Source organism: Rhyacophila brunnea, unplaced genomic scaffold (genome assembly GCF_057557595.1).
Source record: "Rhyacophila brunnea isolate RB1 unplaced genomic scaffold, BYU_Rbru_1.0 scaffold_9, whole genome shotgun sequence".
NCBI lineage: Eukaryota > Metazoa > Arthropoda > Insecta > Trichoptera > Rhyacophilidae > Rhyacophila > Rhyacophila brunnea.
Genome location: NW_028233361.1, coordinates 26377497 through 26403412, shown reverse-complemented (window position 1 = coordinate 26403412; position 25916 = coordinate 26377497). Strand labels below are relative to the sequence as shown.

General features: G+C 34.6%; 2 protein-coding genes and 1 non-coding gene across 6 annotated transcripts in view; 1 reads left to right on the top strand and 2 right to left on the bottom strand.

Annotated features, from left to right (window-relative positions):
* Nucleotides 1-15366, bottom strand: part of LOC147063459 (E3 ubiquitin-protein ligase ZNRF1) — a 345835-nt gene extending 330469 nt beyond the window's left edge. Inside the window, exon 1 of the mRNA XM_085959677.1 lies at nt 14781-15366. Within this exon, the coding sequence (XP_085815803.1) occupies nt 14781-15147 (367 nt within the window). The 5' untranslated portion in view covers nt 15148-15366. The remainder of the gene's footprint in view (nt 1-14780) is intronic.
* LOC147063458 (putative Golgi apparatus membrane protein-like protein CG5021) lies at nt 15357-21466 on the top strand. Of its 4 annotated transcripts, none has more exons than XM_085959674.1 (5): nt 15357-15472; nt 15791-15885; nt 16759-16993; nt 19320-19433; nt 20794-21466. In XM_085959674.1, the coding sequence occupies exons 1-5, from the start codon at nt 15458-15460 to the stop codon at nt 20986-20988; spliced, it is 654 nt and encodes a 217-aa protein (XP_085815800.1). In that variant the 5' UTR covers nt 15357-15457; the 3' UTR covers nt 20989-21466. The 4 variants fall into 4 exon arrangements, with proteins under 4 accessions (XP_085815800.1, XP_085815798.1, XP_085815802.1 ...); XM_085959672.1 differs by having other exon boundaries at nt 19308-19433; nt 20794-21378; XM_085959676.1 differs by having other exon boundaries at nt 15400-15472; nt 15812-15885.
* Nucleotides 21467-23769: 2303 nt separating this feature from the next.
* TRNAI-UAU (transfer RNA isoleucine (anticodon UAU)) lies at nt 23770-23861 on the bottom strand. The gene is given in 2 exon segments: nt 23770-23805; nt 23824-23861. It is a non-coding gene; the product is annotated as a tRNA-Ile (tRNA).
* Between the last annotated feature and the right edge of the window lie 2055 nt (nt 23862-25916).

Here is a 25916-nt window from a genome sequence, read left to right as displayed (position 1 = left end):
AACCTTTTTTGTTTGGCGGAACCCTTGGCTTATACTTTTCAGAAAAATCTCGGGGAACCACTACATCACATACCTACTCAAATCTGAAAAAGTAAATAATAATATACGAGCAAAGCAGAAGGCAATGACATATGGTAGGTGCCTCTTTAGTTTCTTTTTACTATTTTTCGTTGAAAATTTTATATAAATCCATTAGGTAAATTTTGGTGCCGAAAAAAATCATCTTCGCGGTTACTCTTTAATAAAAGGTTGTAATCAGCCACATCTAAAAAAAGAACGCTTGATCTATGTACCTACCCACACGGGACGTCGTCGCCGTTGATAACTAGTAAATAACTTTTGAAAAATATATTACTTCGGATAGACATCTTCGGATGCTACATACTGTATTTTAATTCTCGCGTAACCTAGGTTGAGAATAACTGATCTAAGTGATGATGACTGATGATTAGTACATTTTGTGGAAATATAAATCTGATATTATCGAAAAAAATATGCTTTTTTAAAAGTGTAGGTAATAAGTACCTACCTAAGATGTGAATACAAATTATAATTATTTAATATACACTAAAATACGGCGTATTGACTATTTTTGTGATCTTTCAAGCATCAATAAAAAAATGTTCTGCCATATTAATACGTCGATCTTCTTCCACTCATGCCATCTTTTATCGGCCTGTCTTGATTTGCACTTGTTTGACGGCTGCCTACACTTTGGTGATTCTGTATTCGTATCTATTACGGGGATTCTTAAACGAAATTCGGTGACTTCCTCTGCCACTGCAGTCTACCGCAGATCTTTCTTTGCATGATGACCTGAAAATGTGGTGGTTTTATTCTATCGTGGCCGGAGTACTGTAGTTTTCTGTTTTTAATAGAACGCAGAACTAAACGTTCGCTTGTGGACGTCTACATTAGTCACCCCTCAAAGGAGTAGGTAGGCTATTCGTAGCTTAGTGGGGGCAAATTAATAAATTAATATTTACTACCTATCATTACAACAAATAATGGTGGTTTTCCAATTAGCGGACGATTCGAATGCTTCGTAAGAGAATACCGACATCTTAGTTCAAAAAAATCACAGGGAACCTACTAACTTGTCAGTGCCACATACCTTCACGTACCTAAAACCACCGTCGTTTGAGAGTAGGTTTCGTAGAAATGCTCCATTCCTCAGTAGATCATATGTGCCTATATCGTTTTTTTTTCAAGATTTTTGTTGCAATAATTGTCAGTTCAAGATAGTAAAATAGGTAGGTGTGCACCCAACGATCTTGCATATGATTTGAGACTCATATGAAAGGGGACGGCTTTCGAAGTCTGCCTAATGGCGGTACTTTGGCTAGGGACGTCACTGGTCGCCCTCTCATTCCAAGGGAATGTGTCAGTGTGAGTATACACGTATATCGTTCACACAGACATCTTAATTACTATAATCTGTCAGTCTAGTCATACCATAACAGAAATCCTGGCAACATTAAAAATCATTGCAAATTAAAGTCGAACAAATGAAAAACATAATTGAATTACACATAATCATTATAAGAACCAACGAACTACTAACTACTTAACATAGCACTAAACAGCGACCATAAAATTTCGCTGGATTGACGAACTTATCAAGTTCAGCAGAAGTGGAGAAGTTAGAACCTACGTGGCACCGAAGTACCAGAAGAGAAGTAATAGCTTGGAGAGCTTTCATTTATCAGATAATGGACAGTGTGTCGTCAAAGATTCTTTATCCCAGTTTCATTGTTATTATCTCATTTTCCAGTTGCTAGAACTAGAAACAATTATTGAAACACTGCTAAACACGTGATGGCATGTGCGTTCGTTGGAACCAGCTGCATCATCGATGACTTTATCCCCAAAATCAGTGAGTGTCTCGGGCCTCCTAGTCTCTACAACCATCACTGGACGCGACCACCGCGGTGACCAACACATGGTTAGGAAAAGTTTACTCGCATCTAAAAAATACGATTAGTGGGTAGCATATTCAGAATATACGCAGAAGCAAAAAAAGGTACGAACTAGAGAATGATCTAGTAGCCAACTCTGAATTTGTTTATTAATTGAAATAGTTATAATTTTTTTTAGATTGGACGAAGTGTTTTTTAATTTTTATGCGTCGATTCGACACATTTTGGTGTTTTATTATTTCAAATTTCAGTGGACATCTATCAAGCCGTGCGACTGTAACATTACTGAAAAATTATAGCAACCCCTAGGTATAATAGGTATCTGATAAATTATACTATATCGGTTAGCAAAATAAATGACACATTATACAGTGCATAGTGAAAAGGTCAGGCAGAAGAATTGGCCGCGGATCGCTTTTCTTAAGGGGGGACATGCTCGTCGAAGGTCAAAATTGAGTTTTTATTGTATTTTCAAACCATGATCCTGGACACTCCTTAAACGTTGTAGATAATCTATTTATATAATTTTGAAGCCTTGTTATCCTTTATAGTTATTTTAAATATTTGGTGACTGCATAAAGTATTTTTGTTACATAAAATAGTATTCTTTTAAACCTCTCGCTCTAATGTTTTAGAATATAGTCATATTTCAGTACATAACTGTGCAGTGGTGTTAAGATTTTTTACATTTATTAATTTTTAAACGCATTTATAAAACCATTAGTATAATTTATTACGAGATAATTTTTGTAAAATATTCACGATAAAAAATTATATTGATAATCTCTGTGATCCCAAATTTGACAAGAATTAGGCATTTTATTATTCAAAAAATCGGCAAGATTAACACATTTGAAGATGATTCTAAAGATACTTATTATAAGCTATGTCTTGGACCATTTAAGTGTGATAAACATTTTATGAATAATGATTGCTTTATAATAATTATTGACCTAAGAATAAGGTAGTGTTTTTTTGAAATACGCCATTTTTTTGTCATTCCCTAGTGGTTAAGCTACAACATACGGCCGTAGCTATAAATTGACAAACTATAATTAAAGTAGGAAGTAAAATTATGTTAACGCGCGTGTTTGAACATGTACCTAACCGAATTTTTTTTTATTTTTTTTTAAACGGTACATGTTCAAACACGCGCGTCAATATAATTTTACTCCCTACGTCAATTATAGTTTGTGAATTTATGACTACGGCCGTATGTTGTAGCTTAACCACTGGGGAATGACAAAAGAAATGGCGTATTTCAAAAAAACACTACCTTATTCTTAGGGCAATAATTATTATAAAACAATCATTATTCATAAAATGTTTATCACACTTGAATGGTCAAAGACATAGCTTATAATAAATATCTTTAGAGTCATCTTCAAATGTGTTAATCTTGCCGATTTTTTGAATAATAAAATGCCTAATTCTTGTCAAATTTGGGATCACAGAGATTATCAATATATTTTTTTATCGTGAATATTTTACAAAAATTATCTCGTAATAAATTATGCTTATGGTTTTATAAATGCGTTTAAAAATTAATAAATGTAAAAAATCTTAACACCACTGCACAGTTATGTACCGAAATATGACTATATTCTTAAACATTAGAGCGAGAGGTTTAAAAGAATACTATTTTATGTAACAAAAATACTTTATGCAGTCATCAAATGTTGAAAATAACTATAAAGGATAATAAGGCTTCAAAATTATATAAATAGATTATCTACAACGTTTAAGGAGTGTCCAGGATCATGGTTTGAAAATACAATAAAAACTCAATTTTGACCTTCGACGAGCATGTCCCCCCTTAAGCTATGCGAAAAACTTTCACGTGTCGATCAATCAATCACGCACAGTTCTGAGATATCAAGTCATTTTCCGTGGGTCATTAGATTTTTTCACCGACTGGTAAAATCAATACAGCGTGCCTGCTGCCCAGATTTATTTTTAGTTTAACGAAATAAACATAGGACTAGCAAATTATCGATCAAAGCGTGACACGAAATAACTGCAAAATGCGGGATGCTTTACAGTGAAAACAACTTTGCAAGAAAAGGTCATAATGTAAATATTGATCCGGTGAACCAAATACATCTACTGATACTAAAATTTATCCAAAAAAAGGTCACCTAGCCGTGCCGTAACCTCAGCTCAAAATATATAATAATACTAAGTATAGATTTGATGTTTCCGATATATGATTTCGATTATGGAATCGCGCTATGTCATTTATTTTCCAAGTATGGAAAGACAAATAACGATAAAATATTTTATGATTTGACTACGAAAGCTGTGGATATCATTTTTGCACAGGGAAGGCTGACAATGCAATAAAACTTAATATCGGCATATGTTCAGATTTCTCCATCAATAATTTCCACTGACTGACATATGATCTGAAGAATGTATACCTATTTGATGTGTTTGAAAAATTAATTCCAACAAAGTACTTACATTGTAATAAAGGTGCATATTTTTTTTATAATTATTAATAACCATGTCCTAGCTTTTTCATACAATGTGGTTGTTAGTAATTTTGAACAATCACAAACACCCAGGCTTTGAGAAAAACACATAAATATTGTGTCATGAGCGGGAATCGAACCCAGAACTCTCGGGTGGAACTGGTGGAAGGCAAGCACCTTACGCACTGCATCACAAGAGCCGCCTAATAAAGGTGCATATTACAAAACTTTAATAGTGGGATTGTCTATAAAGTATAATGGTAATTTCACAGTTTCCTTCCAGCACAGCTTACAACACCATGTAGAAGAAATAAACATTATTTTTACGTATTTATTCGTAAACGAAAAAAATCATAAGATTATAGCAATTAATTATACGTTTTTTACTATACGGCTATACTTTTAATATAAGTACCTACGGCATTACGTAAGTCACTTATTGTTTTTTTTTTATTATTATTTCGAATTTTAATATTTTCTGAATAGAGGACACTGGATAGTGGATACTGTATTCAGTGTATTCTATTCTCTAAGCCTACGGAAACTGTAGGCTAGGTAGAGAAATGGTTTTCTAACTGTTTAGTCTCGCGGCGCCCTAAAACATCAATTAGTGGAATGGGTGAACCTGCTATTATTTACATAGTTTCTCTAATCTACTCTAAAAGGTTATATGATTCGCATTCCATCCTTAATTTCCCGCCCCCAAGCAACGCATAACTTCACCGTAGCAACCCTCAGTTTTCTCAGATGTTGAATCCATGTGAACTTAACCGAATTATCTTCCTGAATATATTATTAAAACAGTTGCCACGGTTCTTTTCACTTATATATCGTGAGAGAGGGAGCATTGGAGGTCTCAAACGAATGTAACAATGACATTTATCATTGTGATAACCTGATAACTCACCAGCAGCATTATAAAGTCATTGTCTGGAATTATTAAAAGTTTCAAGCAGCTTACGGTGCCCCTGGGTACCTATTACTTGTGGCTAGAGATGGGTATTTCCTGAGAAAATGTCAATCTCGAGATTCGGGATTTCCAGAAAAAAAATCTCGAGAATTCTCGAGAAATCGGGAAATTTCAAAAAAACTTGTAAAAGTCCTAAAATTTGTGTAAAAACAAATTCCAAAAAAATATGATTTTTTTTATTTATGTAAGAAGACAAACAAAATAGAAGTAGGAAAACAAAAATAATTTAAAACATTACTAATTAAAATAGAATTTCAAAAAAACACAGACTGTCAATCGCTGCGTCTGACAGTCGCGTACGCTTTTGAGACACAAAATTCCCTGATGTTGCAAAAATTGCGCTCATTTTGATTCGACGTTGGCTTAATTGTGTTAAATGCCCCGACCAGTCCTTGAATTTTGTGTTTTATGTCCACTTTTTCCATATAGAAAATTCGTTTTTTCAATTAATATTTGATAATAAAGAAATCCCGAATCCCGAGAAAAGATTCTCGAGATTCGGGATTTCCCGAAATGTTAAAAATTTCCATTCTCGAGATTCGGGGTGGAAAATCCCGAAAATTTCTCGAGAATTCTCGTCGGGAAATTCTCGAAACTCTACTTGTGGCGCCCCAGGACGCCGCGGCACATAGTTTAAATACCACTGAGGTAGAGGACACAGTTTCGTCGAAAGCTGCTAAGTAGAAAGTAGAAGGTTTGACAATAAGCAGGTAAATTTGAAATTGATATCAATGGATGGTAACAAATAGAAGGTGATTATAGTAGGTAATTTTTCTACATGCACAAATCATGTCACTAAGTACCTACCTACTTGAGATTTTTTATATAAAGTCATTAAATGGATTTCTAATAATTGATTCGCTAAATGATTATGGCAAGATAATTTGATAAATGGGAACTGGCAAGGAAGTAAAGATTGATAATAGCGATACTTGATTGCTGTGAAAAAAAATACGAATGAGTACAGCCATCTGATAATACATTTGGTGTATTGTTAATTGGTAAGATATTATAATTATAAGTGTCGTACTCTCTGGCAGCATTCGCACACGTGTCGCAACCACGTGCGCGTCTCTTCGTGATTATTTCAATCACCGAGGGCAGCCTTGTCCGTTCACAACCTCGAGTGTTTGTAACGCGGTCGTACCAATTGAATGTACCCCTATGATTCGGCGGAGACATCGATTCTCATAGTTCAAAAGTCGAGACCTTTGAAGCTTGGCAATATGCTCCGACCCTTGTGACACAACCTCAAAGGTTCCGTCGCCGTCGCCCACTCGCCCTGCAACGGTGCCGCAAAAGCGATCTACGCACTGGAGGTCTAACAATATGACGGGAGACGCAAGACGTGACGATGGACCGAGGGAAGTGGCGCCCTATGAAATAAGGAAAGTCATGGTGTAAATAATTAGTAGATAATAAAAAATATCAGTTCCATATTTTTTTATCAAATGATTTTTCAGTTAAAAATCTTTTATTTAAGTACTTTTGAGTAAAAAAAAAAACAAAAAAAAAATAGCATTAGAAGTTAATATTTTTACATAACATGTAGGTACCTACAGGTGCAGTAAGCAGTTCTTGAACTTCCACTCCAATACTTTTGCATGTTATTAATAAATTCATACCTAAAGGACACCAGGGTGCTTGGACGAGAATTCGCGAAGATCTGAAATGACATTTTAAGTTATTTAAAAGGAGTCACGATTTTAAGCAGTGAGGGACCATAGGTTACCATTATTTCTGGGGAAAGGTTTATTTCGGTCCTTTATCCTTATTACGTAAAGGGTTATTTATTCAAGTTCTCATACGAAATTGTATTTTACAGACAATAAAGCTAATGTTTCACGAGCTGTATGACATGTGGCTCCATCCTCTCATCATCCAGGGATGTCTCATATGGAAAACATGACATGTTCTAAATCGAATTCTTCCAATTCCGGCCACAAAAAGTCAGATATAATTTGCCCAAGTACCTATATAATAGCGGACGCCAAGTACGGCCCGATGACGCATCCAGCCCAAAAACGGCACAAAATCTTTTTCAGAGAGTACTCACCTTCCAAAAATCATCCATAATCAATAATCATAAACATAATAGAAAACAGCACAGTGGCGCCGACATAATAATTCAAACAATAAAATAAAATCGATCGAGCGTCAAACGATATGGTATTTTTGTTTGTTTCAATGAGCAATAAAGTACCTACCGAGTACCGACGAAAGAAACATCGAGACGACGTATTGTTTTGCGAAAAGTTTTGTGGGCGGCCCCAGGAAAGCATGGCGGGCGACCTTGGACGCGTCCAAAATCGGCGATACAATGCGGCACGAAACAGCCAGTAATCTGTTGCACCATAAACGGTGCACTTACCATTAAAAAGTTATGTAACAAACGATGCCTATTATAATACCTACGTATTATGTAGGTAGGTATATCATAAAAATAACCACGGAACACTATAATAATGCTAAGTGCGTTACCTATTGGGTGTGGTTGTAAGAAGGTACACCAGAAATTATAAAAAATGTAATTCAATAATATTTATTCTGTATTTATGCATTAAAGTTTGGCACGTAAACGCAACGCGCATTTAATATTGGCAATATTTGAGGACACTCAGGGGCTCTGTATGTCTCGCATTGTATGACCGTCATTAGGTCATAAACCAAAACTGGCATCAAAGTATTAGTCTATGACAAGCATGACTCGTCGATCGCACCACAAGAATAATTGAGAATGTAAAAAGCGTGTCAAACAGAGAAGTATACGTGACGGAGGACACTGTCGCCCTTAAGTAGACCGCCGTCCCCTTCCATTTTTAGTTTCAAATTATCTACAAAATTCGTTAGGTGCCTAGTTATTACCTATTTTATTACGACGTTTGTTCTTAGCTCGTATTCTTATTTGTCCGGTACAAATCTTGCAATCGATTTTTAACTAGCTTCCCGACTAGCTAGACATTTGAAACTTTTAGAATATATCAGAACACGGTGCCAATGCATTTTTTTAATACTTTTAGCCATCTTTAAGTAGAATTGAATTCATTTTCAGTTAATTCTGTGTTGTATGAAAAGTTATTTCGACACCATTATTGTTTGCTAGTGGTCCGGGGTCCTAGCAACTAAATTATTAATATACACGTGCGTTACTATGGAAATCAATATGACATTTCAGTATTATTTCTATTAAGTACAAATTTTTTTGATCGTTTAAGCTAGTCAAGTCAAGTTTATATAATTCAACAGAAAATTTAAAAACGTTGTACTTATAAAAAAAGTTCTTTTTATCTTGTAATTATTATTATTTATTTTTTGATATCGTAGAGTTTAAGACTTAAACAGACAAATACACAAAAAAATCTTTAAATTCACATACACTTACTGATAATTAGAGCATTTCCACAAAACCTTCTCTCAAATAGCGGTAGTTTTAGGTACGTGAACGTTTACGAGATTACAGTGGGTATTTCTTAAAATAATAGTTAAGTAGGTATATTAGGTATATTAGGTATCAGAATTTTTTATGCTTCCGATTATTTTTTAAACTAAGATGTCGATACGTTCTAGGACTGCTTCATGGAAAACCGACACTGTTTACAAGAGTTGTAATATTTGTATTCGTCACTCTATTCGCCGCTGTTTATAATGTACAACCCCAATGCAACGCATGACCTGCCTACCCCCATGGGACGTAACTGCTCGTCTGATATCCGACAGATGGTGAACGAAACGCAGACCTAGACGTCACATCAACGACGGAGGTAAGCATGTAGGTACCTATTTGTATAGGTTTTGAGGATTTGTGTTTTAAATGCTACATGAAACAAAATATATATTATAAGAAAAATATACGAGAATATGAGTTTCTATCATAATTTACAAGGTGTATTACCTCGTTTGACATATTTTTGTCTCCAAGAATTATTGGCAACATCAGTAAGGGCGCATCAACTATTCATATCCTCCGAGGGCACCCGCGTACGTTGCGTCAGTGACGGCCCTAGACAAAGTGCCGCCCTTAAGCAGACTGAGGCCCGTTTCAGACGGGACACCGGTGTCGCGCTCGATATAATATGAAACGGGCCTTGTAATCAGGGGCACACTAAGCGGGTGTCCTATGGCTGCGAAACACCCAAGCGGCAAGATTCAGGGGGTGGCAAAAGTCCGAAAAAGATTTTGAATAAAAATATATATTGTTATTCAGTTATATTAAAAACACTTTAATGTAACAATTTATTGTATTTCATTGAATATTTATTTTTAGTTTATGTTGCCGTGCTCCATCGATACATGCCTATCTATTAAAGACGCTTGACCTTTACATTATATTGTGAGGGCGGCAATTTTGTGCTGAGTTACGGGCGGCGGCTACCCTTGGTCCGTCCCTACTTCTAATGCCGCCTCCTTTCATTTTTAGTCAAATTGTATACAAATTAGTTACGTACCTACCCAGCTATTTTGTTATTTACTTTCAACTATCTTAAACGGGCAAATACAAAAATACGTTGATAAAAAATTACATAGTATACTTACCTACATAATCTACTGAGGATTAGAGCATTTCCATGAAACATACTCTGTTTTTAAGTAAGTATTCGTTGCTTTATGTCCAAGCAACACATGACCTGCTTACCCCCACGGGACGTCACTGTAACAAAGGTAAGCGAAAATGCGCTGGTTGTTTTATGAGAAAAGTCCTGCGAAAAGTCAATAGCCTAACTCAGGAGAGTATGGGGTAGTAGGTGATATCATATCACGAATTGTATAATACTTATATTGTACGCAAATATGAGAGTATCACACGGCATGTCTCTATTATAAATTAGATTCCTGATGGGCAGGACACGTGATACATAGAAAACGGCGAGAAGTGTAAGCAGGTATTTTACCGATTATGCGAAAGCCCCAACGAGCGATGAAGAGTTGGACAATGCTGCTTCAGTAGGCATCGGTGTCAACGCCAATGCTGAGTGCATTGGTATCCAGTGGGTCTATTCTATACATATCGAACACTAAATTGATAAATAGTATCAAACTTAGGGTAGGTTTGTATCAAAATATTAGCACTTATTGTAACAATTACACGAAGTTGGATTTTATTGTTGCAATAAGTGCTATATTTTAACAGCACCTATCTTGCTGCTGTTAAAATATTGCACTTATTGCAACAATAAAAACCAGCTTCGTGTAATTGTTACAATAAGTGCTAATATTTTGATACAAACCTACCCTAAGTTTGATAATATTTATCACTTTATCACTTTAGCGGTCGATAAGCATAGAATAGACCCACTGGACTGACACTTGTTAGCGAATGAATCGAGCTCGGAATCTACTACTTGAGAAGCCCGGGACCCGCCCCAGGTTGTGGAACCAAAGATGATGAGGTTATGATTCCAGGACAGTTCATAATAATAAGTAGGATAGTTTATAATCTAAATTAAATGTAAGTGTGAATAACTTTTAAGGAGCTAAACGGAATACATATTTGTGTTATTTTAGTGTGTTTTGCGTTATTGTTGACTGTTTTCTAAATGTGACAATAATATATTCTTCAATCAATGAAATAATTTCCTTTATGGATTTGAAGAACATTTTTATGACGGATCCTGTGCGATTGATGAAGAATGTAGAGAAAACATATTACACCGTGCACGATACTTGTATAGTTTATAACCACAAATTATATACTGGCTGCTTTCTGCACAACTACACGTAAGTAATTCGATTGTCCAAAATGATTATTAGGAAAATGCTACATACCTATAGCAATTTTATTCAGTTCGATGAATAGCCAGTTCGATTTGCGTTAGGCATTGCATGAAGACTAGTCTGGCACGGTGTTGTTTTTCGTATTCTAAACCCATTATGGCCTAATAACAACACGTTCGTGTACCTACCAATCTATCGTATTGTTGACGATAGATAGGTATACCTTCGGATGTTTCCGAATAGTAAATGAAAATTAAGAGGACTGTCCAAACCAAAAAAGGTAGACTTATACGCATTCCGTATTACGAATTTGGAAAGCAGTTCGATTTTCAAATTGAACGCTTGTACGGTACGTGTGGTTGCATTGGTAAAGAGTTCATTATTGTCTCCTTCTATCAGTGTTGCCAACCGTACTATAATTATAGTATTTGTACTATATTTTTCGTCTGCGTACTATGTACGATATAAAACAGGTATAGTACGCCCAAAATACTATAATTTTGAGAAATCGGAAAAAAAGTTGCCAATAGAAGAAAAACAACGTCAAAATAATCCGTGAGAAGCAAAAAAAATAATCCTCATGTCTAAAAAAAGTTGACGTTAGCCACAGGTTTGCAGTTTGCAAATGCACAATAATTCATAAAACGGCCACTAGTTATAAACTACACAAAAAACAGTCCTATAAAAGGTTGTTTGCAAACCTTTCTGCAAATATGGAGACTAATTTTATAATCCCTCACTTCTATACTATTGTGAAGCGCAATGGCTATCTCGTAAAAAATGAAATAAAAGGGTTAAATTAATCATAATGTTGATTTCAAAGATTTGAAGACAAATTTGTTTAGGAACGATAATTTTGTTGTTAAACTTGTCAAATTGGTTGAAATTTTTGAGTGAATAAATCAATCCAAGGACCACTAATGCATTCACTGATTTAAAACGACAAACTGAAGGCAAATTGGAGCTTAGGAAATCAAAATGACAAAAAAAGTTCGCCATGTCTCCACTTTTAAATGATTTCTACGCCAGATATATTGAAGCAAACAAAAATCTATTTACTGAGTTCTTGATTAGTTTGCAAATGCACTTTTCACATTATTTTATTAATAGCAAAAAAAGTCGCCTGTGGCGCTGCTTTACTTCGGAGCTATTAAATATGTGGTTGAAAAATCCTGACCCGAGGGGTCCGCTTCAGGATGTGGGGTCCATGATAGAATCCATTTGTCAATGAACGAAGATGAATTTGGATTGACTACTATTGAAATTGATTGTGCTAATAAACAAGCACATTCGTCAAAAAATAATCTAATACAAGTAGTAAAAACCTTGATTATTTTTTTTTCATTTTTGTATTCGTAAGTAGGTACATTGTTGACTATTTAAAAAGGTGTCTGTATTATTAAACAAAATAAGGGGGGAGGCACCTAGATTAGATTTTTTAAAAGGGAGGCGTAGTAACATAAAGTTTGGAAACCACTGACTTAACATTTGAATTTTGTCTAAAAAAAACAAGACGTTAATTACTCCACGTTTAATTTTTTGAAAATGCAGAAAATTATTGGTCATTCAACGCGTACTATATTTTTTGCCGAAATACTATAATTTTGAAGTCACTGTACTATAATTCCACTTTCAAAATATGGCAACACTGCCTTCTATTGGCATCCCCGAAAACAAAATGACGGTTCGCGTTCTGGTTTTAAGTATGTTGCTTGGTTTACATAATATCTACGCATTTCTGTTTGTTTTGCGTGACTATTCACCAATCAGTGACGTCCCTAGGCAAAGTGCCGCCCTTCAGCAGACATAGAATGTCATCCCTTGTCGTTTTTAGCTTCAAATCGACTGAAAACAGACAACTACCTACGACAAAAATCTGTAGATTGACACACACACCATCCACTGAGAATTAGAGCTTGAAACTGCCATGAAACCTACTTTCAAACAGTGGTGGTTTTAGGTACGTGAAGGTCTATGGCGACGACAGGCCTGGATGCACTCTTGTTACAATATATATATATATATGAGATTTACCATTACCATTATATTATGTATTACAATGGATATTACAAAACAATTATAATATTATATTATATTAAGTAGGTACTTATGTAGTAAGGATTTTTTATGATTCGATATTTTTTAAACTAATATGCAGACGCTTAATAAAGAGACCGCATCTGGTTCATTTAAAACCGCCATTGCTCTCGAAATTATGTATTTGTACCTTCATTCGCCGCCCTTTATAATGTGTCATGTTAATCATGTATGTAATTAACTAATTGTAAATCTAAAATGATGGTAGAATGTCATAGTAGAAGTGCGAAGTTATCTTCACATGAATCTGCAATGCAAAGTCATTTGCAGCTAACTTTGTCAGTTGACCAAATAATGTTCTTTTTTTGCTTCAATTTCTTATATTTAGGTTCCATCTCTATAGACTTATAGAGTATTATAGACTATGGAGTAAGTATTATAGACTAGTATAAATTAACATAGGAAGGTCTTTTTCAACATCTTTGGGTCAAACGCAAGGCTGGAGAAAATTAAAACATAGCATCTGAACTTTTGGACAGGTAAAAATATCTAGGATTATATTAGATATTAGATATTACATATTAGATTTATTAAATTAAATTAACATAGTATACTTATAAGTATTTTATTATTGATATGGAGTTGACAGTGAATCAATAACACCCACATACTTGGGTCATTATTTACATTTTACTAGATACCTACGTAATATATCAGCTGTCACTTTGACAGCGAATATGGCCTTGAAAATTAGTAACAATAACGCCACTGCGTTGACCACAGCCATATGGATAATTTTAAATAGGTTGGTAGGTACTAGAATTCTTAAAGTTAGGTATGTTGAGCTAGGTGAGCTAGCTAAGTATGGTGCAAATTCAAACAATGTTTTTGACATAACTAATAAATGCTATTCACATCCGACTTCGGGTTACGAATAAACACTTATTTAATGATTTGGGTTTGGAAATAATAGGTTCCATGCAGGTATATAATATTATGATTGTAGGCATTTCAATAATTCAGCACGAAGTGGGATTTATGGTTTTGATATTATCTTGGTACCTACCTACCTATATCCTTATTGCTATTCTGGTATGCTCTGAATCTTATGTGTCCAACAATAAATCAATAACTGTGATGTTTATATTCCAATAATATAACATAATTCAATTCACTATTATCATCGCATGACGTACAAAATAATGTATGTTCATTATGCAAATTTACATAACAATCCAATACCTACTAGGTATACCAATAATGTATAATATAAAGATGTGAAGGTGTGTATTTTTTTTTAAACCAGACAAGCAATAAAGAGTCGACATAATATTATTATTATATGCTGTGAAAATTCTAGTGAACACGAGCACACAAAGTTATCAAATTTAATAATACGAAGACAAAATTTTGGTGTTTTATTTGCGGCGTCAATTGTATGACGTACTTACCTACCTACTTAGTTTATTTACAATTGAACATAATTTGATAAGGAAGTGTCTCGATGTTGTTTGCATTCATATTTGAATCGTTAGCTAACAAATATCATTACAGCCATCATTTACATACTGTGGCAGTCGGGTGTCATCTGAATAAAGGAGGTGAACACATGCCATTTATAATACTGTTTGTATGTTTACATACAGTGAATATTTTTGAAAAACATACCGTTCAACGACCAAATATGTGAAGGCAGGGAGTGGGCAGCGTACACTCGGCCCAAAGATATCGACCCCCCGGGGACCGGGGCGGCCTCTTCCGCTGAACTGGAGTCCGTTTCGGGGCTGGCTCCAGCTGACACATCGTAACTCTGGGAGTTAGCAGGAATGGCGATCGCCTCGTGCGAGGCGTGCAAATCGGGCACGGAGGAGAGCGAACGCGCTCGCTGCCTGTCACTGGAAACCTGCACTCCCGGAATCGCCCTCAGCAAGCTGAATCCGGCGGAGCCAGCGACGACCTCCGAGCTGGAGCTCGTCGAAAAAGTTCTGGTCCTCGGACTCTGCCCGCCGTTTGCGGTGCTCGGCTTAGCACCCATCACAGCACTCGATTTCTTTATACATACAAACGCGACGGAATTCCGATTGTCACTTAAAATTGCGCGATTGTTTCGACGAAAATCACGAATTCAGAATCATAACACCGCCCGCGACGACAGGCGACATTTTGCAAGGAAACAAATGGCCGAGCGGTGGAGAAAAATGACGGCTGATCGACGCCACTGAAGTAAGCGCAGACTGAATGTAAATACGGCACTGGCCGAATGGAAATGGATTTTACTCTTTTGACAGATGTCAGTTGGTCGTTACTCGTTGCTTACTTCAGGCGAATCAAATATTCAATGAAAAATGGCTTCTGCGACGGTATGGCATTCATGTTTCACGATATATATATTTTTTTTAGAAATATATTCTAGTGTTGACATTATTATTTGATTAGTTCTAACACAGCAAATTGTTTTACTTTGTTGATTAAAGCTTTGCAGCCTATATTACAGCATTAACAATATTTTAATCCAGCATATAATCCGTTCAGTAATGCCAACTTTACATTATTTTGTAGACAATAATATATTTTTTTAATAATATCGTAGGAAAGTAGAGTAATAATTTCCATTCTTTATTTGCGCTTTGTTTTGCTTTTTCGCTCAATAGCTATTTTCTTTTGTTTACCATTGATAGCAAGGTGTACGTGTACCACAGGTGCCGCTCTTGGACGACGATACGATTGCATTTGGTGACGAGGAAGTCGGACCCGATGGAGTCAAACAATTCACGTATGTTCTGCCACTATTTATTTGATACCTATATTATCTGGCCTAAGAAATCGCATTCAACACCTCGATTATTACTATCTACTTCTACTACATTTGGGCATCATAAATCATGATGAACTATCAATTAAATTATTACATTGCACAATAATTAGGTACCATATATTATCATTAGTGATCAGAAACAATGCAAATACATTAGTTATATGTTTACCTTACTCGAGTGTGACTTTTATTAACATAATACCCAGCAACTTTAAGGATTTTTGTCTCTGAGGTGTCTGTAGGTATGTTGAATAATCACCATAGTAACATGTGAACGTAAAGTGACTTCGCTACAAGTCGGTTATCCTGGATACAGCGGCAAACACATTTTGAAAATAGCCGATATACTGGATTATTCGTTAGGATAACCTAACCTCAGCTAACCCAAACTAACAAATAATCCAGTAGGTATATCGGCTATTTTCAAAATGTATTTGCCGCTGTATCCAGGATAAACGTATAGTACCGTGACTTCATACAACCGTAAATCATCATGATGTCTCTGATACAGTAATGAATTGACAATCACTACTTTTAATCAATGTCGGTTTGGGTACCTAATCGGTGTACAGGAAGCCAGGCGGGAACCATGCTAACTTTCATAGCCGATTTTAGCAAAATTAAGGAATTCGTGAATGAAAACCTAACCTAACAAATAATCCAGTATATCGGCTATTTTCAAAATGTGTTTGCCGCTGACTTCCTGTAAACAGTGTAAACCGATAAGAACCTCAGTTTGTTGCCAATAAAACGATTGTTGAAAGATTTACCTATTATGATAATATCGACATTCAACATAAGTGAGTAAAATATACTTTCTTTATTTTTCAGGCATCCGTACATAGTCTTCTTTCATTTAATATTTCGGTGCTCAGCCATAGTTGTCTACATTTTGTGCGGATGGTTCTCGGATTCCTTCATAACTAGTTTCGTTTGTGTAATTCTGCTATTATCTGCCGACTTTTGGACGGTGAAAAACATTACTGGCAGACTGCTGGTCGGACTAAGATGGTGGAATTATGTTGATGATGATGGTAAATCGCACTGGGTGTTTGAAGCCAGAAAAGTAAGTTAATCAAAAACATTTAATATACCTATATCGTACGGTTAATTAATATATACTTATTTCAAAAGAAAATTAAATGTCACTTGTGGGTAGATTAAACACGTTACTTCTGTTTTAAAACTTTTTTATTTATTCAAAGTGCCTCCAGCAAATGCCTGTGTTTATATAAGTGGCGAAGGGTGAAGATAGGCTGTTAACCCTTTTATGCCTTATTACTATAGCAGTATTTGACAGACCGCAGATTTTTAACGAAACATTGAATGTAGAGCGAAGCTCTTACTACAATTATTGCTGTAATACCGATAATTTGTGGCTTAGTATTTCAAAATTATTCAAAAAGATGTCACTGTGTTTAATTTTTTAGATTATGCAAATCAATCAACAGTGGCTAGTAATTTGAGTTTAAAGTCGGACGAGATTTGTATCTACAGCTTGTCGATCACGGCCTCTTAGAGCGAGATAACTCGCTGAACGCATAGAACTGGTTATCAGTGTTAATAGTGCACACTAAACTTTGTCAGTCGAGCGTATTTGTTTTCATTGAACTAAGACTACAATTTGCAGATGGCATTGATTAGGTTTTTTTAAATTCATTAAACTCTGCCTAACCCAACCAAAATCGATAAAATATATTCTTCTATCTATAAAATATCTAAAATTATGTATGGTTTTTTTTACTAATATCTACTATTTATATCTTGGATTAGGCAGTTTAATTGAATTTGAAAAGTTAATAAACATTATCTACACATTGTAGTCTTAGTTCAATGAAAACAAATATGTTTGACTGATAACGTTTAGTGTGCACTATATTTATGTTGGATCTTAACAGCCTACCTCTATAAGGCGGCTCTCGTGGTGCACTGCGTAAAGCGCTTGCCTTCCACGCGAGAGTTCTGGGTTTGATTCCCGGTCAGGACACAATATTTATGTGTTTTTCTCAAAGCCTGGGTGTTTGTGATTATTCAAAATCACTAAAAACCACCTTGTATGAAAAAGCAAGGACATGGTTTGAGCTTACCTCCACCCTTCGCTAATGGTTTATATACATACCGCTTCTCACTACGCTATGCTGAATAGCATACTTTCCAACTACTTACTTTTATCCAATTGGAAATTTTTAAATTCTAGTTAATGAGAATTGATGCTATTCTATAAAATTTATAGGCATTGGAATCATTCTCCAGTGGCGAAATATGGCAAAAGTAATTCGCAGTTGTATTGGTATTGATTGCTTGCATTAACAAACACTACCAATACACCTGTGAATCACCCATGGCGCCACTGTAGAATGACTCCAGAATTTCTTCTGAAATAGCACCAAACTCTCATTAAATCAATTTTAATTTCGTTTGCCATCAAATATCCCTCCATTAGTAGTATTAATTTTCTAGATGCAGCATTAATATTTACATGTTAAGAATATATGATATTTGATCTTCGACATTCACTTTCTAGAAACTAGATTATAATAATAAAATTTCTCAGTATCCGATCACTCAAATGAATTCAATTGAAACACCAGTATGTATATAAAATGCTTCAAGACACTATTTTTCATAACAAACATCTTTTACATAAAACATATTATATTTCTTTAAATTTTAAGTATTTTTTATGTACATAAATAATATATTTATTTATTTATTTACCCAATCTTCAGAGGTTATTTTATAACTAACTCTCTTGCAAACAAAGTATCAAAAGTTTACATGAGAATATCAAAGAAATAAAATTGAAAATTATCTTTTTTATATCTGATTATTTTACTATTGATATAATAATTGTTAATTTTTGATCCACTTAAATAATAAATAAATTATTGCAATATGGCACAATTGATTTTGAAAATGCAAGATCCATCCTAATTTTGGAAGTGACATACCGTGGTGATGCAGAAGCTAGACATTAATTTGTATAAAATATTTTCACTTGTTTGATTATAATAATTAAAACAAGATTTAAAAACTCTACGCTGGCACTCGAAAGAGAAAGCATTCTGATAAATATTAAGTAGTCCTTTTAACTTAAAATTTAGTGCACAAAAATCAATATTTAAAAATACATATTGTATCGTGTATTTGACGGCCATATGTTTTAGTTGCTGTGGAAGATTTTGGATCTATCGGAAAATAATATAACCTTAACTGAAGATCAGTTGTGTATAATATTTTCCAAGTAGCATGACCAAAAAAGTCTATAAAGGTTATACAATTGCAATTCGTTTTTCAATCTCTGCATTACTAAACTGCCCCCTCTTTTATAGTAGATTTTTGACTAAGTGTTGTTAAATTAAGCTGTAAACTGATAATAGGGCACCCCACAGGGTCGTGTCAACCCGCACGAGAGTCGGGTGTTCTGGCTGGCGCTCATTCTATGCCCCGTCGTTTGGGGCCTGTTTTTCACCATCGCACTCTTTGGACTCAAGTTCAAATGGCTTGTAAGTATGAGACTATTAAACTTTTATAAATAATAATTAGATCGTACTAGGTGGAAGCGCGTTCATGGACATGCGAAAACAACCTATACTACTTATGTAATAATAAAATTAGAGTGTCTATCCGGACCAATATGTACTGATATAACTTGCACAGTTTGTTGAAATAAATCAGATAATGTTTATAGAACTTTTGACATTTTGGTAGCCATCTTGGTATTTTAACAGCTTCCAAGTGCTAATTAACTAGTATAACTATGAATAATCAGCACCATAAAATACAAATGTCTAAACCGAAAATCAGTCAAATCCGAGGTTACTTTGGGAAAATTGATATTATGGCTACCATCAAGTGTGTTCAGGAGTACGTTCTCGGCTAATAGCGTCCCCCAAGATTTAAAAAATATGCAAAAATAGTAGTTTTGTTAATATTTACCTAATGTTCTCAAAAACATATACCACAAAACTTACATAAAAAGATAATAGCTTCAATTTTTAATTTATTTGTTTTCAAAATACAGTCGAACTTGGTTATTACAATCTCGGACATACCGAGATCTCGAATGTAATGAGGAAATATTCATTGACATTTTAGTTTATGATTTTCTCCATACATTTATTCACTGTTGTAAAATAAAATCCCATCGGACAGGATGCCGCAGGGGACGGATTACGTTTATGACACTAGTTAAGTGTCTAAGTACCTACGTAATTGTTGTTTTCGCCGACAATAATGAAAAAGTATCCACACATATGGTTGAAAAATCCAAGGTTTGTGAAGTCCGTAGGTACCTACCAGTGTCCATTAAAATAAACAACTTTTGTAGTTTATGAAGGCCATGCTTGTTTCGGGGATTTTTACGATGGTTTTTAGATTTTTTATATTAGACTATTTTTGTTATGTGACCGCTCATTTAAAAATACCTTTTCTCTGATATAACAAGTACCTCTTATAATGAGCAAATTCAGTTGGTCCCATCTTCCTCGTAATAACCAAGTTCGACTGTAATTGATATTCAATAAAGATTGTTATATTCTGAAAACTTGTGTATTTTATTTGAAGTAAAAAAATAGTTTAATCATAGTTAATAATTATGAAATGCAGGTTATAATGTCGTTTTCCATTTTTATGTAGGTTTTTTTTTCATTGGCTCTAAAATTTCAATGTGAATCTTGACCACCTCCAGAAGAGGTTTAATGACAGATTTGTCAGGTGTCCGCCACTCGTTCAATCTATTAGTTAGGTCCATGCTCTAGATACAAACACCATGCGCATTTGTGAGATGCAGGATTCTAACCGGCGACACACGAAATTAAGCAAAATTAGAATGTAAAATAAAGTGTTTTTTTTATTATTTTGCAGTTGCTTGTGATGATAGCTATGACCCTTAACGGTGCGAACCTCTACGGTTATGTGAAGTGCAAATTTGGAACAAAAGAGAACCTCTCGACGGTCACATCTGACTTTGTGAAACAGCAAATATTCCAAAATGCAGCGTCTTTTATGGCACCCAAACCGGCTCAACCGCCTACGAGTCAACCGACAGGAGTTATTTAGTTTCATGACAAATATGTTAGAACTATTAATATAAATTATCGTTATAATATCATTGTGATTTGTAAACTTGTATTATAATATTTTATTTATAAAGTTAATTTAACTATTGATGCATAGGAAATCAGTCAAATAATAATTATTAATTTTATGTTTGTCATTTGTTTCATGGAGAATCTTATAATGTTGGCATTGCACTGTTTTTGTTTTCTTATCTATAGCATTTATATTTTCTGATTCGAGAAAAGTATGTATGTGTGATGTCTTTTGTGATGAACATCGAATAAGATACGGTTTTCTTAACATATTATAATAATAATATATATCATAAGCATACAGCGAAAAGTGACCAAGTCATTTTTTGCGATTTTCGATATTTTAAGTCATTGTGCTAGAAAGAATAAAAATAACCATGTCAACTTCATTCCCAAAATATTTCAAAGTAAATTATAATTATAAATTACAAAGCTGTGTGTCTATCAAAAAAATTTCAATTCGCCAGCAAACAAGTATTTTGACTTAGTCACTTTCCGCAGTATGCTCACTATATGTTTTGTCAATAACGGTTCCATTTTATAGTCTGAAAAATTAATATATAACTGATAAGAGATTACAATTAGTTTTGATCTCAGAAGATGTCTTCTTACATTCCATGATACTTTACACAAAACGGAAGGTTCTCCATAAAGATTGGTTTCACCTTTCAGCATCTTCAGACATATATAAGTACCTACCTATCAACCAGATGTCGAAAACGAAATCTGCTAATACCGATCTTTGTGGAAAAATACAAACATTTTATGAATGACCGTATTACGATGATATTACATAATTTATTACTATCATCATGTCTCCACTGCTAGATGCTTCCTCCACTCTTCTCGGTCCCTAGCTCTTCGTCTCCACGTACATCCACCGAACTTTATGAGTTTGTCTAACCAGCGAGTTTTAGGGCGTCTTTGTGATGGCTCCCCCATTGTACCACTATATGATGGCATTTGTCCGGCGGTTGTCCGATTTACTATTATAATATTATGTAATAATAAAAAAATAATAACCACCCGACACCTAAATTAAGTATGATACATAGTCATCAAATTATATTCAAATGGTTTGCTATATTCGAGTTATTCTTGTAAATATTATTATGTTATAAATTTTATATTATATTATACTTCAAATAAAAATGATCTACGATGTGTCCATTGCAAATAGCACTCTGCCATACCGATTTTTTCCTTCTATTATTTAAGAACGTATTGTTTTTATTGTATATGTAAATTTACAGTACAGCAGAACCTTGATTACTATTAACAGAGAAAGCATTTTTGGTAGAATTTTTAGAAAGTTTGTAAAATTTTCAATGAATGTTATAAGAAATGTTTATTCTGGGAGATAATTTTTTTTTTTTTTGTTTTATTGTTGTCTGTACTATATGGTATTGTTCTAGTTTTATCTCAAAAGATTTTGGAGGTATTAATTTGTAAAACAGTACGAAGGAAAAGTCATTGATTATCTAAACACAATAAAAAGTTGGTAATGAAAATTTGGTGTTTTATTTTATGTGTGTTTTTGAGTTTTATCAAACATTTAGAAAAAAAAATTTTGGTACAAAGCAAATTTTACAATATTATGTAAGTAGGTACTTGCAATAATAATTATTCGAAATTGACATTGACCCCAATTTCTTCAGTGCTGTTTGAATTTTAGTTGAATATGAGTTATTACCACACAGAAAAATGGTTCAGGTGAATCCATTTCGAAAAAAAATATATAATTTTATATCAATATCATGCAGATACCACTGACATTCTCATTTACGCCGCATACTAATCATAGCTTTTGTCATTTCAACAGTGGACCACGCAATTTTTCAGTTACATACTCCTTACTTTCAGTTTAACCTTTTCTATGCCTCACGATATTACTATGGCAATATCTAGCAGGCCGAAGATTTTTAATGACACACTGAATATAGAGAGAAGTTCTTACTACGATCGCTGTAATACCGATAATTTGTGGATAAGTATTTTATAATTATTCAAACTGATATCATTTTATAGATTATGCAAATCAATTGACAGTGGCTAGTAATTTTAAAGTCAAATGAGATAACTCACTAAATTTATATGTGTGCAATGTCGATCGCAGCCTCATAGCATAGAAGCCTCGCTGAAGGCATAGAACCAGTTAATAATGCAAACATTGGTTCCACCAATTGTGTTATGGATTTTCTGTTTACCCAAGCCTCGCAACTCGTAGAATGCAGAGAGGAGTGGGGCCAACCCGTTGAGAAGCTTTCATGGTGCAGTGTGTAAGACACTGGCCTTTCATACAGGAACTCCAGGTAATTGTTTCAATTCTATTACTAAATACACTACTGTGATTGGGCCTCCCTCTTGGAATATTACTGTTTGATAGCCAAGTGATCTGCGTTGAGGTTCTGACGAAGAACAAGTACTATTCTATTCACCCAAGTAATTTGCATTTTTCGTTACTGGGGGGGTCCCGGGAACCAAGAACCAGAACCACCCAACTCTACATTGTGTGTGACCTGATTTTTACTACCTATAAGAACAGGATGTCATCACAATAATAATAATTGAAAAATAAGTTTACAAGTAGGTAGGTACTTATATTATAATTTTATTCTGAGGAATTGATTGGGTAAACTTGGTCCAAATTTCAATAATCCAAGATTCTACCAACAAGAAACTCTCCTATTCCTGTAGGCTTATATTTTTTGGATAAAAAAAATATTATATGTTTGTATGACAAAAACCATGCTCCAGGTGAGGCTCGAACTCACAACCCCGGCATAGCTCACTCTTTACTGATTATAAGTACCGTGCGCTAACCAATTGCGCCACTGGAGCTTTTATGGAACTGTCAAAATTAAATAACTAGAATCTGGAGACTACGTAAGTCAAACGAACGATAGAGTACTACGATCACATACATGAAATAATGATGCGCTACCACAAATCTAAGTACCTACCTAGAAAGGTTGGATAAGTGAAAAGTAGATACACCTACTGCCTATAGGAGATACCTAGCTATTAAATTATACAAGAATGGCTCCTAAATAAAAAGAATGCTTAGGTACCTACTAGGTACGCGACTTGATCATTCAATGGACGACTATCAGTAGGTACTCACAAATTTAAGACTTATTCCACAGTAGGTAAATTAACGATTAATTACCAATCAAACATTAATTTATTATTATTAACATTTAGGTACCTACCTTCTGGTTGGTTGGTTTGTTTTTGTTTTAATCAGCACAACCCACGTAGCAATGAAAAAAAATATTGTAGGTAAGTAATGTATAAATAATTAAATTATAATTGGTATATAAATATTAAAGCAAAATCATGTTCCTAACACGTCCCAGGCTTAAAATAAATTGAAAAGGTAAAGTGTTTATAGCGAGGAATTAATATTTGAAAATTAAAAATATTATTGAAAGACGTGTCAACAAGAATCCCCAACTAGGTACCTAGGTAGTACCTGGGATATAGGTATTTTAGTTATTAAAATAATACTTCTACATGTACGCAAGACATTTTCCTTGGCAGTGGTAAAAAAACTCAGCGCCTCGCGGGTAGGGGGGGCTCTGCCCTTCCTGGGCCCTTCAGTTGATGCTTACTTTAACCCTGACAACTAAAATTATTAAACATGGATACAGTGCTCGAAATGGACTGGAACGCACCGGAGCGCAGCTCCTGGGGCCCGATTTCCTAACTATCGTCTCGTGTGGCACCAGACGACATGACGTAATTGTGACGTCAGCCAATACATGCCACCCGCTCGAGCGTGTATTGGCTAACGTCACAATTACGTCATGTCGTCTGGTGCCACACGAGACGATAGTTAGGAAATCGGGCTGCTGTTCGTGAAATCCCCAACATTATCGCTCCGTCTCGTGGAAAACTAAAATATTGCATTCCGATTCGTGAAGTATTAAAAGTAGTAGGATTATTTATTTTAAAAAGTTTTTACGAATCTTATTGGATGGTTAAAAATAACGTTTATGACGTGACGTAAACCTCAATTTTCGTTTGCGGCGCCGATAATATTATTATGCCACAATCCCATATGCCCGTCTGAGCTTGGCAGGTATGTCTATAACAAAAAAATCTAATACATTTAGCTATTTTTATATATGTCATAAAATTATTACATACATAATAATATGTTAGTATTTTCGAATAACAGTCAAGCTCTCCGGTTCATAAAATTGTCTATTTCGAGCGCTGCATGGATACATGCTTCGCATACTGATTCTCTGATTGCTGGTTGTCCAAATTCGAAAGAAAATTTATTAGCCAAAGGAACCGAATCCAAAGGATTCAAAAATTTGCACTTTCCTGAAAATTAAAATTTACTAACTCATATACCTAGTAATGTTGGTGCGTAAGTATTTGCTACACATAATCGTAAGAAGTAATGGTCAATATGGGTTAATGAAAGCTATTGCTTAGCATACATAATTACATACTATAGCTAAAGCTATAGTATTTAATTTTTAGAATGAATTTTGTCGATGTGGCGAGCGAAGATCAAATCGATGCACGACCCACCACGAGTAGGTAGTTGAGATAGCTGGATTCGTTATCAGCAGAAGTCCGAACGTTTCATCCATGACAGTGATGAAATGTTGGCTTTCTTTTTTCACTCTTTCACTGCACTGGTACGCCTCTTCGACTGATTACCTCGCATTAAATTAGATGAAAAATGATATTCACTTATGTATTAATATTTGGTAGTAATAAATAAATAGGTAATAGGTATATCTAATAAAATATATTATGGAGTGGAAAGTTATGAAGTGACAACTCTGCATTTATAATAAAAAAAAATGTTCTAAAAGGGTGTTGAAAGTGGAAATACATTTTTAAATTATAAGTTGTATTAGAGTACATTACGTG

What these genes read in the sequence shown, in the direction of transcription:
- LOC147063458 (XM_085959672.1), top strand. An exon ending in GATGGAGTCAAACAATTCAC is followed by an intron (nt 15,886 to 16,758) that starts GTATGTTCTGCC and finishes TTTATTTTTCAG; the next exon opens with GCATCCGTACATAGTCTTCT. An exon ending in GACTCAAGTTCAAATGGCTT is followed by an intron (nt 19,434 to 20,793) that starts GTAAGTATGAGA and finishes ATTATTTTGCAG; the next exon opens with TTGCTTGTGATGATAGCTAT.